The sequence below is a fragment of the Rattus rattus genome, chromosome 15 (genome assembly GCF_011064425.1).
Source record: "Rattus rattus isolate New Zealand chromosome 15, Rrattus_CSIRO_v1, whole genome shotgun sequence".
NCBI lineage: Eukaryota > Metazoa > Chordata > Mammalia > Rodentia > Muridae > Rattus > Rattus rattus.
The window spans coordinates 51,990,262-52,002,456 of NC_046168.1; the positions used below are offsets into that span (position 1 = coordinate 51,990,262).

The 12,195-nt window shown below is 47.2% G+C and overlaps 1 protein-coding gene across 1 annotated transcript; it reads left to right on the forward strand.

Annotated features, from left to right (window-relative positions):
- The first annotated feature begins 224 nt into the window (after positions 1 to 224).
- Hsbp1l1 (heat shock factor binding protein 1 like 1) lies at positions 225 to 6,081 on the forward strand. The gene is made up of 5 exons (XM_032885748.1): positions 225 to 302; positions 574 to 804; positions 1,990 to 2,056; positions 3,613 to 3,707; positions 5,990 to 6,081. Exons 2-5 carry the CDS (start codon positions 754 to 756, stop codon positions 5,993 to 5,995), a joined length of 219 nt encoding a protein of 72 aa, XP_032741639.1. The 5' UTR covers positions 225 to 302; positions 574 to 753; the 3' UTR covers positions 5,996 to 6,081.
- The last annotated feature ends 6,114 nt before the right edge of the window (positions 6,082 to 12,195 follow it).

A 12,195-nucleotide genomic window follows, 5' to 3' on the forward strand; every position in this document is an offset into this window, starting at 1 on the left:
GGTACTGCAGTGACCTAAATAGACACGATCTTCAGCCTTCAGCCCAAGGAGCGCAGATGTGTAAACAAGAAGCTAACTGATAAAAGTGCGGTCCTGGGAAAGCCACCACAGGGTGACCTATGAGCCACAACTCTAACGAGGAAAGGGGTCCTGAGATCTGGTGAAACCAGTCTTGGAGGGAGGTCTGAGCACTGAGCAGCTCAATTCTGAAGCTGACATCCTTAGATCTTGAGAAATGACAACTTTACTGTAACAGATTCAGTTGCCGAGTGTGGTGTGCCGTCGGCTGCTGGCAGCTGTGGGTAAGAGGAGACCCATCACATGCAAGTTTGTCCCTAGACAAAAGCTAGAAGGGTGGGGGGGGGTCCAAAGAGCAGGACAGGAGAGTCGCTTACTATTTGATGGGCACTTGACTGTTTGCGTGAGACAGAAGCTCTAGCGACGGAGGGACAGGGTGGGTGTGCTTTACGCATTTGCTCTGTGCAGTCAGAAGTGTCCGGAATGCTCACTATCCAGTCGTGTTTATTGTGCCACAGCGCAAGAATGAATAACTGCCGACAGGGTTCCTCCCAGGTCACCTACTCTGAAGGATGAAAACACCCAGCTAAGCCGGATTGGCCGGCTGCTGGTCTGGTCCGCACCTGCCCCCGCGCTCGCTCGCTCGCTCTCCGGGTTTAGCCGTGGCCAGCCCAAAGCGCGACATCTGCCTGGTCCACTTAAGACCCAGGACCCCAGACTGTTAGGCTGGTGTGGATGGACGCCCGGGCGCCGGAAGTTCCCTGTGGGGACTTGCTGCAGAACGCGGTGAGTGACGCGTGCCCTAGGGCTCCGAGGACCAAGGTCGCCGGCTTGGCTTTAGGGTATTGGAAGGGATCGCGGCTGCAGCAGTGGGGATGCTAGGGAACTCAAGTCCTGAGCCAAAGGCGTGATGGCGGACGCTGGGCGGCTGGGGATACAACTTGTTCCTATAGAGCCCGGATCCTTGTCCCATACCTGGCTCATCCGCTTGCCCTCCTCCCCACCCTTCAGTCTATCCCAGGTCCCTAGCCAGATGTCCATCGGAGAGCGTCTTTCCCTTCCTCCAAGGCCCGCCCCATGTCCCAGATCCCGCCCACACCTCCTTTTCCTCCTAAAGGCTCCGCCTCAAGCCCAAGCGCCGCCCCATTCCTTCCCTGCCTGGTGTCTTCTCTGTAAGTCTGTCACCATAGCAGATCTTTAGTCGGTTAGCGTCCACGTCATCTACCTTCTTCTGAAAGGCCGCTTGCCACAGGGAACCTGCACAGAGGAGCGCGGGGTCCGGGTTCGAGGACTTGCACTTCCTTCTCTACGGGTACTGCAGGTGTTGGGACAAAGATTACACAGGATAGAGTCACGCAAGATGTGTAGATTTCAGAGTTTCAAACCGAAGCCTCGCAGTCACCGCAATGGCATTCTGTATGGTTTGTGCCGTGTGCTATTAATCGGCCAAAGCATACAAAGGGCCCGTGGGCCTTTGATTGGCCGTGGACTGCAGCGACAGGGTGACTGTTTCCTGCTTTGATGGTGGAGTTTACAGCTCCGCTCATGCTTTAGATATGTCCATCACAGGGGACAATTTGTCCCTAGGGATGTAACTGCCTGTAATTCCAAGGGCTCCAGGGCAGAGGCAGGCAGATCTGAGTTCCAGGTCAGCCAGCCAGAGGTACACAAGCAGACGCTGCTTCAAAACAAACAAAGAAACAAAAACAAACAAAACAAAAACAAAAACAAAAAACAGGTGCCCTGCAACGCTGTGGGCAATATTTATATTCCCAACACTGCGAGGCAAAAGGAAATCATTGCAAGTGGGAGGCCAGTGCGTTCCAGCCCAGTCAGGGTCATAGGGAGGCCCTGTCTCAATAAACAGCAACAAAGTTAATGGGTGTGTTTGTTTACGTTGTTCCATGGTATTTACCACCTCCTGCACTACTTGTAAATACTTTATTTAGTTACCTAAGATTTATTTTGCAGGCCGAAAACCTACTTCAGGAGGTTGAAGAACATTTCCGAGCTCTGACTGCAACATTAAACCTCAGAAATATCCTTTCTTGCTAACACCCTGAAGCCGATGGTTGTCAAACGCTGTGGGGCAGCTTCTTGTTCTCTGCTGTTGGTGTACGACTGTTCACGCGTGGTCTCGGGTGTTTACATTGGTGCTTCTGTGTGGCATCTGGATGCATTAAATCTCATTGGTTTTGCTTCCTGCTTGACTGGCAGTGCAGGGCGTCTGAGTGGCGTGTACACAGCTCCCCACACAGGCTGAGAGGCTGCCCTGAAAGCCTAATTGAACCAGTCTGGTTGCAGCACAAACTCCACCGCCACCAGGAACCTTAGAGATCTTAAGGGTCTCCAGTCAGGAAGGGCATGGTCCTCCCTACCTTCATTTTGACAAGAACAAGTGATTTGGTGTTTGGTCTCAGAAAAATGAAATCAAACAATTAAGAATATAATGTTCAGCTCCAAACTCTACACGTCATGTTTAAATTGAGAATGGCCAGTTGGGACTGGGCAGTGACTGTGTGATGTCTTTACTTGAGAGTTCATTAGAATACAGTTATTTTATAAAAATTTTAAAATAAAATAGATTTTTACAGTTTGTGTAAGTCTAGGTTAAATTGCCCCAACAGTGAGAGTTTTTTGTTTTTTTGTTTTGTTTTGTTTTTTTATGTGATTAAATTCACTTTTCAGAAAAACCATAGGAAGCGGCTGAGGAGATGCCCGCAGTTAAGAGCGTTTGCTGCTACTGCAGAGAGCCCAGGTTTGGTTCCCAGAATGCACGCAGTGGCTCATAACCATCTGTAACTGCAGTTTCAAGGGATCCCATACCCTCTCCGGTCTCCCCTCAGGCACCAGGCATGTTTGTCATGAATATAAGTACATCCAGGCAAAACACTTATACATGTAAAATAAATCTTAAATAATAAAGCAAGTGAAGTGGGTTGTGGAGATGGCTTATTCTGTAAGGGTGATTGCGGCCAAGGCTTAGTGCATGGGACCCATCCTGAAGGGAGAGAACAGCCTCCAGAAGGTTGTCACCTGACCCACACACACACACACACACAATATATTTTTTAAAAATATTAAGCCATGAGAAAGTTGGTCTTTTTTTTTTTTTTTTTTTGGAGCTGGGGACCTAACCCAGGGCCTTGCACTTCCTAGGCAAGCGCTCTACCACTGAGCTAAATCCCCACCCCGAGAAAGTTGGTCTTAAAAAGAGCTTACTCCACTGTATTTCAACTCAGGGTTTAAAAAAAAAAAAAAAAAAAAAAAAAAAAAAAAGCCTATGTACAAGGAGAGATGTTTTCAAAGCTTGATCCACAGCTGAAAGTTAATGATGACAAGCTAAGAAAAGCTGGGGGAAGGTCATACACTGATTCGGGACAGCCTAACCCCTCACTGTGAAAGCTGCTCTGTTTGCCACAGGTCCAGGAACCCGTGCAGAGCAGGCGCAGGTCTAGGAGCCCGTGCAGAGCAGGTCTAGGAGCCCGTGCAGAGCAGGCTCAAGAGCCCATTCAAAGCAGGCGCAGGTTGAAGCAGGGTTCGTCCATGAGCTGGGCTAGTTGGATCACACAGGCATTCTCCTTGACATCGCACTGGAAGAAATGGGAAATCGCATCGAGGACTTACAGAGAAATGTGGATGACCTAATGGCTCAAGCTGGGATCGAAAATTCTATTAAAGAAGCAACGGTAAGGCGGTCACTGAGGCAGTGCCTTTCGAGCGTTTCCACTTGTTACCCCTACTGAATCCCCTGATTAGTACCAATGGGAGATGCTCCCAAGTGCAATGCTTTCTTTACAGCTAAAACATGGTCATGGTTCCTGAAAGGCACATATTCCAAGTGAAAACTCTCATCTAAAAATCAGACTTTAGTAAAGTGTTTCCCACCGTTGCTCCTTAAGTCAGTTTTTAGCCATGCTATAAATTATAACGAACGAAAGGCTGGGACGATGGCTGGTCATTCCTGTCTAAGGTATTTGTTTGATCACTTAAATAATGACATATGTTGTTTGATCATAGCATACGGAACCCTATTCTATCCCACGAGCAGCCCAGAGGAAGACTCTCGGCATCTGCCTGGGACCGTTCCCTTTCTATGGAATTTCAGCCTAAGGAATTTCAGTCTTAGGGAGCAAATAAATGGCATTTCAGGCTTAGTCTGTGCACATTACATGCTCCTGTGTCAAACATGGGGACACGGTTTATAAAATACTTAGGCATGTTAGGACACGCTTTTCTGACTATGTACGGGGTCTCGATGGACATTTTTATACTAGCATACGTTAGCATTGTGGCATTTTATTTCCTTAGTTCCAACATGTGTGCGTGTGTATGTATGTGTACATGCGTGTCTGTGAGCACACGTGTGCCATGGCAAGTGTAAAGATCGGAGGACAGACAACTTGTGGCAGCTACCAAGTGGCACTAGGAAGCCAAGTCAGGTCATTAGGCCGGGTAGCAAGTGCCTTTACCCCCCGAGCCATCTCGCTGGCCACATTACGGCACTGCTATACACACGTGACATTCTAGTTTCTCTGTTCACCCCACCCCTACCCCTAACTTCCAACTGTTGCCTCCCACACCCTCTCATGGGCACTGAACAGTTTAAATATCTTTGCCTACTTCTCTCAAAATCAATTTATGGCAAATTGCCCTTAGTTAAGTCAGAGCGGGGTCACCTATTAATGATGTATGGATATGCAAATTACGATCTTCAAACCACTGGAGAAACAAGCACAGATGACACAGGGAGATCTCATTCCCAAATCTCAAAATGACAAAATAAAAGTAAAAATTCTGACAGTAGGGAAAACAGGCAGCTTTACTTGTAAAAGTTCTGTCAGACATGTCCCACTCACCCAGGTGCCTCTAGGCACTGTGGACTCCAAACCTTCCACACCCACCCGCTACCCCTGTCAAATTCTCATTGTTCAAGACCAGGGCAATAGGGTGACGGCAGAAGCAGTCAGGCCTGCTCTCGGTGGTGGATGATGGCTTGAGTGCTACTCTGGCAGTCGCCCAACAGGGTGAACTCCCCAAGCTCTGGCTTCTATGTCCGGTTGATTTACAAAGGGACTAGAGTAAGCTTAGATGTCAAACTGAGTGGTTAAGTAATTGTCAAACATTTGCTTCCTCCATACACACTCACCAAAGGCAATTTGGCTTAGACCTTATTTAAAGTTTATTTAAATGCTGTTAAAAATAATTCAGATTGGGCTGGAGGGATGGCTCAGTGGTTAAGAGCCCCGACTGCTCTTTCAGAGGTCCTGAGTTCAATTCCCAGCAACCACATGGTGGCTCACAACCATCTGTAAAGAGATCTGATGCCCTCTTCTGGTGTGTCTGAAGACAGCTACAATGTACTTATATATAATAAATGAATAAATCTTTAAAAAAATAATAATTCAGATTAAAGACTTACATAATTAGAATACCTGCACCAACTTGTGCTCGCTCTTGGCTGGGTGTCGGGGGCTTCACATTAAAATTTGGCAACTGTTGAGAAGACATCTCATACCCTGACTAAAAAGCCTTGTATTAGATGGAGTAGTGTTTTCTCTGCGCTTCTAAACTGTGCAATCTTTTCTACATGCAGTAAATGCAGAATGTTGCCTGGAAAGTGCCTGCCACCTATACACCAGAGGACAGTGAATTGAGGGTGGTCAGTCACAGTGGCAGACACTGGGTCCATGCTGCCGCTCCATTCACTGCCTGCAAATGCATGCTGCTCATGCAATCCCACCTCATGCAATCCCACCTCTGGATGCACAAAGACTTTCCTGAAGAAAAGGAGAAGCTATCTCTTAAGAATCTCTCTCTACTGGGTTTTGCCTATATGTAAATGTTTAACAATTACTGGTCATTGTGGAATTTTATGGAAAACTACAATTGAATTTATTTAACTGAACATTAATTAATTGGTATGTGAGTTGTGTAAATAAACTAATCTCTTCCAAAAATTCTCTTTCAGACCTGAAGATGTTAAACGAGTCATGTGAAATTGCTAGAATGAAAATTACCCTTTATGTTTGAGTAATTATAATCTTGTGCGGTATGAATTTCGATGTTCGTTTTTTATTTTAATTTGGGTGTTTTTTTTTGTTTTGTTTTTTTTTTGGACACTTGAAATCAAACCCAGCAAGTGGCTACCTCCGAGCTACCCCCTAACCCACTGAAAACTAAAATTCATTTTAACAAACAAAGAGCAAAGCAAATCTGGGTCGTACACCTTTAACCTCAGCGCTTGGGGGGCAGAAGCGTGCAGCCAGCCTACTCCACAGGGAGAGTTCCAGAACAGCTGGGGTGACACAGAGACGCCCTGTCTAGCAAACTAAATAAACCAAACAAAAACAAACACACAAACAAAATAAAATCAAAAGCAATAAGATAATAACGTAATCCACAAGGTAACTATTTACTGAAATGAGACTTGTGACAAAGGACGGATGAATTTTCAGTGTGTATTCGTCGTAAATCATGGAAAGAAAGCATGCACTCTATTAGTTCACATGTACTTGTACTCCAAATTAAATTTCTACTTGGCTTTAAGAAAAATCATAGTCTTCTGATGTAGGTACTTTTGGTTATTTATATTTGTGTATTTTGTATTTTTCACACAATATATTTTATCATAGTCTCGCCCTTCCCCTATGTTCCTCTCATATCCTTCCCTCCCCACTCTCCCACTCTCCAATTTTATGTCTTCATTTTTTCCACATTTTTCCAGAAGGGGTTCTCTGTGTAGCCCTGGCTGTCCCGGGTCTAGCTCTGTAGACCAGGCTAACCTCAAACTCAGAGATCTGCGGGCCTCTGCTTCCTGAGTGCTGGGATTAAAGGTGTGTGCCCCCACCACCTGGCCAATACGCTCTTCCGAGCATATGAGCCTGATAATATTTTTTTAATTTTTAAAAATACCTATGTGAAAAAAAAATAAAAAATAAAAATACCTATGTGTATGGTGGTTTTGTTTGCATACATCCCTGTGCATCGCATGTGTGCCGTGTCTTCAAGAGGCCAGAAGCGGGTGTGGGGTCTCATGAAACCGGAGTAAACGTTGGTTATTAGCTACCACGTGACTGCTGGGAACCTAATCCAGGCCCTCAGGAAGAACAGAGTCACCTCTGTGGTCCCAGTGTGCATCATCCGGTTTTCAGTAACTATTGTAGCCCCTCCTGCCAGTCACTCCTGCCTCCAAGACTCAATCTCACACAGCCAGGCTGAGAAAACCCAAGGGCAACTGTTCCTCCAACAGAAGTCCTCAGGGCTGAGCCAACTCGGCACATAGGGACTGGAAAGAACTAGAAAAGCAAGCTGTCCCATAGCAACCAGACTGCTACATCTCTCACCTCCAGGCAGATGCTCCCCGCCACCCACCCCGAGAGCTTTCCTGTGCCTCAGAACGAACCTCACCCCACCAAGGAATCACTGCGGGACAGCACCAGGCCAAGATAATCTGATGGCTACTCAGCCTTTGGAATAGCTACTCAAGCCAGTGCAAAATGGCAGTTGTTATCTAAAGGGTCTCTGGTTTATAAAAAGGTATCCCCCGCATAATGTAAACTTAAAATCACCCCAATTCCACCTTTAATTGGCCTGATGACACTTGTCCTATTAAGATATTAAGATATTGAATATTAAGACATCCAGCCGTGTTCCCTATAATTTAACAGCCTATTCTCGTTACCTGGAACATTGTCCCTTGTGAAAATTTCACGTGTTACCCCCAAGTGCTGCCTAATATTCCACTGTATGGCAACAATCACCTAGGCAACTAAAGGTTTTTTAGTTCTTGGACATTGTGATCATTAATTGATTTCAAGACATTATTAATAACGGCCTTGTGAGAGATTACCCAACATCCCTCAGCAAGTTTCAGGAAATCCACAGCATTCAGCCAAACACAGAAGAAAGAGGCCCCACCCAACGCTCCCGACGATGGTGGGCATCTCTTGATCTTAAAACGTGTCCCTTAAATTGGACTGCTCAAGTCTGATGGTCTTGGTGGTTTGAAATAAAGGCAGCGACATCTGACTCTGGGTGCCAAATGTCAAAGTATCTTAGTCATAACTGTGATTTTAGCAGGGTCGAAGTAGATAGTTGAAGTGAGTCGAACAGATCTGAGGCTCATCAGAACCACAAAGACTAGGCAATCCCAGCGCCTGGGAAGCAGAGGCAGGGAGATCATGAGTTTGAGGCTAGCCCTGGCACTGTACCAGATTCCTGTCTCAAAACCAAGAGCAAACAAAGAGGAACAAGCGAACCGCTCACAGACTGACTTTATATCCCTAACATCCCAGAGCTGAGCTCTCATCGGCCTCCCACGAGCCCCTGCACGTCCGTCCAGCTTACTTTCTGAACCCTGCCTTTGGGTTTAATTTAATAATTAAAGGCCTGTGGGCGTTGGCTTTAATCCTAGCACTCAGGAGAGAGAGGCAGGTCTCTGTGAATTCGCGTGGTCTGGTCTACTCAGTGAATTCTAAGCCAGCCAAGACTACACGGTTAGATGCTGTGTCCAAAGCAATACTACATACATACATACATACATACATACATACATACATACACAAAAATACAATTTTTATGTTTTTAATCAGTTGAAAATTTAATTGAAATGGGATTACCCACCCCCAACCAAGGGATTCCCCCATGTTTTAACCTTCAGCTGTGCTGTGTGCTGTGTTATGTCTGTCATGCCTTCTCTGTGGGTCCAGAGCAGTCGGGTGCCCACCCTCAGGGCTCCGAAATAGACAGCGTGCACACGTGTTCATGCGTCAGGTCTTCGTCTTGATCTGTATGCACAGGCAGCCTTCATACAGCCTTCTGCATCCTGCTGTTCGCTGTACTGGGCTCACTGGTTGCTACGTGGGCCTCTGGACCGACTACTCAGTGCTATGCAACAGCCACTGTCTGTTTTCTCGCCTGTGTCTGGTGCGGCTTCCCAGCAGTGCTGCAATTGGCTGCCTCTCTCCTTGTACACACTGGCTACTCTGTTTATCTCTGCAGACTTGATGGGATCCTCCTTCTGACCCCTCTGGGTTCACCCAAAAGCCTACTCCTCATCTTGAGCAGTCCCCGGGCTTTGCCTACAGGGAATCCTGGGAAGTTTGAGGATGAATCTCCAGGTGCAGAGAACCAGGCTGCCTTCAGCTGCAGCTCGAATGGGCGATCAAGTCAACTGCTCTGCAGCCCGGGGCACCAGGCAGGAGGGTCACTGAGTGACCATAACTTCTGTATCTGTGACAGTCTCAATATTTATATACCCCAACTGGTGTGTTTATACACTGACCCCAGTGCAGCTGTGTTTGGAAAGGTTTCTAAGGAAGTAACCAAGGGTAAATGAGGTTACAAGGTCAGTCCCCGCCATCCAGTAGGTCTGGTGTCCTCATAAGAGACAGGAGTTGGCTCTTTCTCAGTGTGCACAGTAAGGATTGCCCATGAGGGCACGGTGAGAAGACTGTCCTCCACAAGCCAGTACCCTGAAGCTCAACTGTCTCAGAACCGCGAACTTGTTCTTCCAGAACCGAGAAAATACATTTCTGTTGTTTAGTCTGTTCATTCTGTTATGAGAGTCCAAGCAGGCCAAGAGCAGGAGGAATACAATCAACAAGGAATGTGGAACGGACACTGTTTTCCACCCTTCTTCTCTCCTAACATCTGAAGGCTATTATCTGTAATACCTTCATACCATTCACCCCACACAGCAAACAAAGGCATGACCTTATATTTGTTGTGCAATTTAAAACACGTTGTGATTAACATACGTTGTGTGTTGTGATTTTTTTTTGTTTTTGTTTTTGTTTTTTTTCGGAGCTGGGGACCGAACCCAGGGCCTTGCGCTTGCTAGGCAAGTGCTCTACCGCTGAGCTAAATCCCCAACCCCGTGTGTTGTGATTTTAAAACACGTTCATCATCTCAAAGACACCCTGCAGCTTCATACCCACTTCCTACCTCATGCCCACGTCCTATGCAGCCACTAACCCACTTTCTGTCCACGGGGACTTGCCTGTCTGCCAGTCTTCACCCAGCGATGGACACCTGGGCTTCCGAGTTTTTGCTGCTGTGGATAACGGTACTGTACACAAGTTTCTGTGTGGATGTTTGTTCTGTTTTCTTCAGTCTATACCTAGGAGTGGCAGCTATAATATCACACTGGACTTGGCGAGATGGTCTCACCAGCAGTTGATGAGGACTCCAATTCCTCCCCACATTCACAAACACTTGGTATTGCCCGACTTGTGAAGCCATCGCTCCAGTGGAGGAGAAGTAGAATCGAGCTGTGGCTCTCCCTCCTGAATGGTGGTGTAGAGTATTTCTGTTTTCTGGCCATTTTCCCATCTTTGAAGTATTCAAGAATATTCTCGATGTCTGTTACGTGCCAGGTGCTCAGGGGTGCAGATTTAAGACAAAACACTAGCTCCTTATACCACTAGGATGTCACTTTATTTACTTTTAGCTTTTTTGAGGGCCGTGGGCTCCAGTTGCTCCTGCCTCCATCTCTCGAGGGCCATGACCACACCTATGTGCCACGGTGCCCAAGTTTCTACTGTGCTTTATATGATTTATGTTTAGTTAGAAACCGTTCCCCATCCACCTTTCCACTTTGAAGTGTCTGGAGAACAGCTATGGCTAACTATGGTAATTTGGTTTCTAGAAGTAAATCAACTTGTCTCTCTAGATTCTTGACTGCCCTGCCCTGGGGGACCCCAGTAATGGTCAGCCAGGAAAGATGTATATTGATAACCTGATATCTTTTTAATGATGCGCTAATCCAATGAGGTAGTAACAAACTAATTTTATGGTTGGGTGTCCCCGCATCTTGAAGAAGAATTGTATTAAAGGGTCACAGCATTAGGAAGGTTGAGAGCCACTGCTCTAACCCCTAGCAATGGTCAACTGTGGCTAAAAAGGGGAACTCTTCACCCTCTGTGTCGGGCCCCGCCTTTCTGGACTGTAACTTTCCAAGCACTGTGGACTCTGAGTCTCACAGAGACCCCACTCTGCAGGGGTTTACCCCTGGTAAAAGTAAAGACCGTACAGTTGCAGACCTTTCTGTGAGCACTTGGTAGCTGTTGGACTCCATTCAGTGGCTGACCAGTGGGAGCTGCAGTCCAGCCCTCAGCGGCGGGCACTCCAGTCTTCAGTAAGGCTCTGCCAGACAGGCAGGAAGGGCACCTGAACACTCAGACCAGACTGTCACCCTCTCCTGAGCAGCAGCGAACTCAGGCACTAGCACAGGCCATTCATCCTGAAACTCTTCCTTGGTCACAGCCTTCTCAGTGGCAGCTTCTTCTTCCTTCTTCCTTCTCTTCAGGATCTCTGTAGACATCAGGCACGGCTTCCCACGTTGCTCACCGGCCCACAGTCAGCAGACCCATCGAGGGAGCTCGAACGAAAATGGCACTGTCTACATAGTGCAGAGGAGAATCTGTTACCTAGAGCATTGGTAGGCAGGTTGACAGGAAACACCTCTGGGAAGAGGGTGGCGGTCAGCCCTGGTATCCATCACCAAAGGTCCCTGGAAGGCTCCCTGGATCTAGTTAGTGAAGGTCCCAGGAGTGAAGTTGTTCAATGGCAGCGCAAACCTCAGCATAGGCTACAGTGATACCAGCAGCGACTTAAAGCTGACTCGGTTCTAAGGCTTTTCCCATGTGGTGGTTTGAATATGCGTGGCCCATGGGAAGTGGCACAGTTAGTAAGTGTGGCCTTGTTGCAGTGGGCGTGGCCTTGTTGGAGTGGGTGTGGCCTTGCTGGAGGAAGTACGTCACTGTGGGGGTGGGCTTTGAGGCTCCTATGCTCAGGCATTGCCCAGTGCAGATGAGACCTTCCTCCTGGATTCCTGCAGAGCCGTGTCCCGTCTTGCTCGACTTTTGATCTAGATGTAGAAGTCTCAGCTCCTCCTCCAGCACCATGTCTTTGAGTATGCGGTCACCCTGATAATGGACTGAACCTCTGAAATTGTAAGCCAGCCCCAAGTAAATGTTATTTTTATTTTTTAATATAAGAGTTGCCTTGGTCATGGTGTCTCTTCACAGCAATGAAACCCTAAGACACCCAGGCCCTCTCACATTTGTGATGTACACAGCATTGCTTTTCCTTCAGTAGATGTGCAAGTGCACACGTGTGCGAGCGCTCCGCATCTACATGTGGAGAGCAAGGCTGTACCACCTAAGCGTTTTC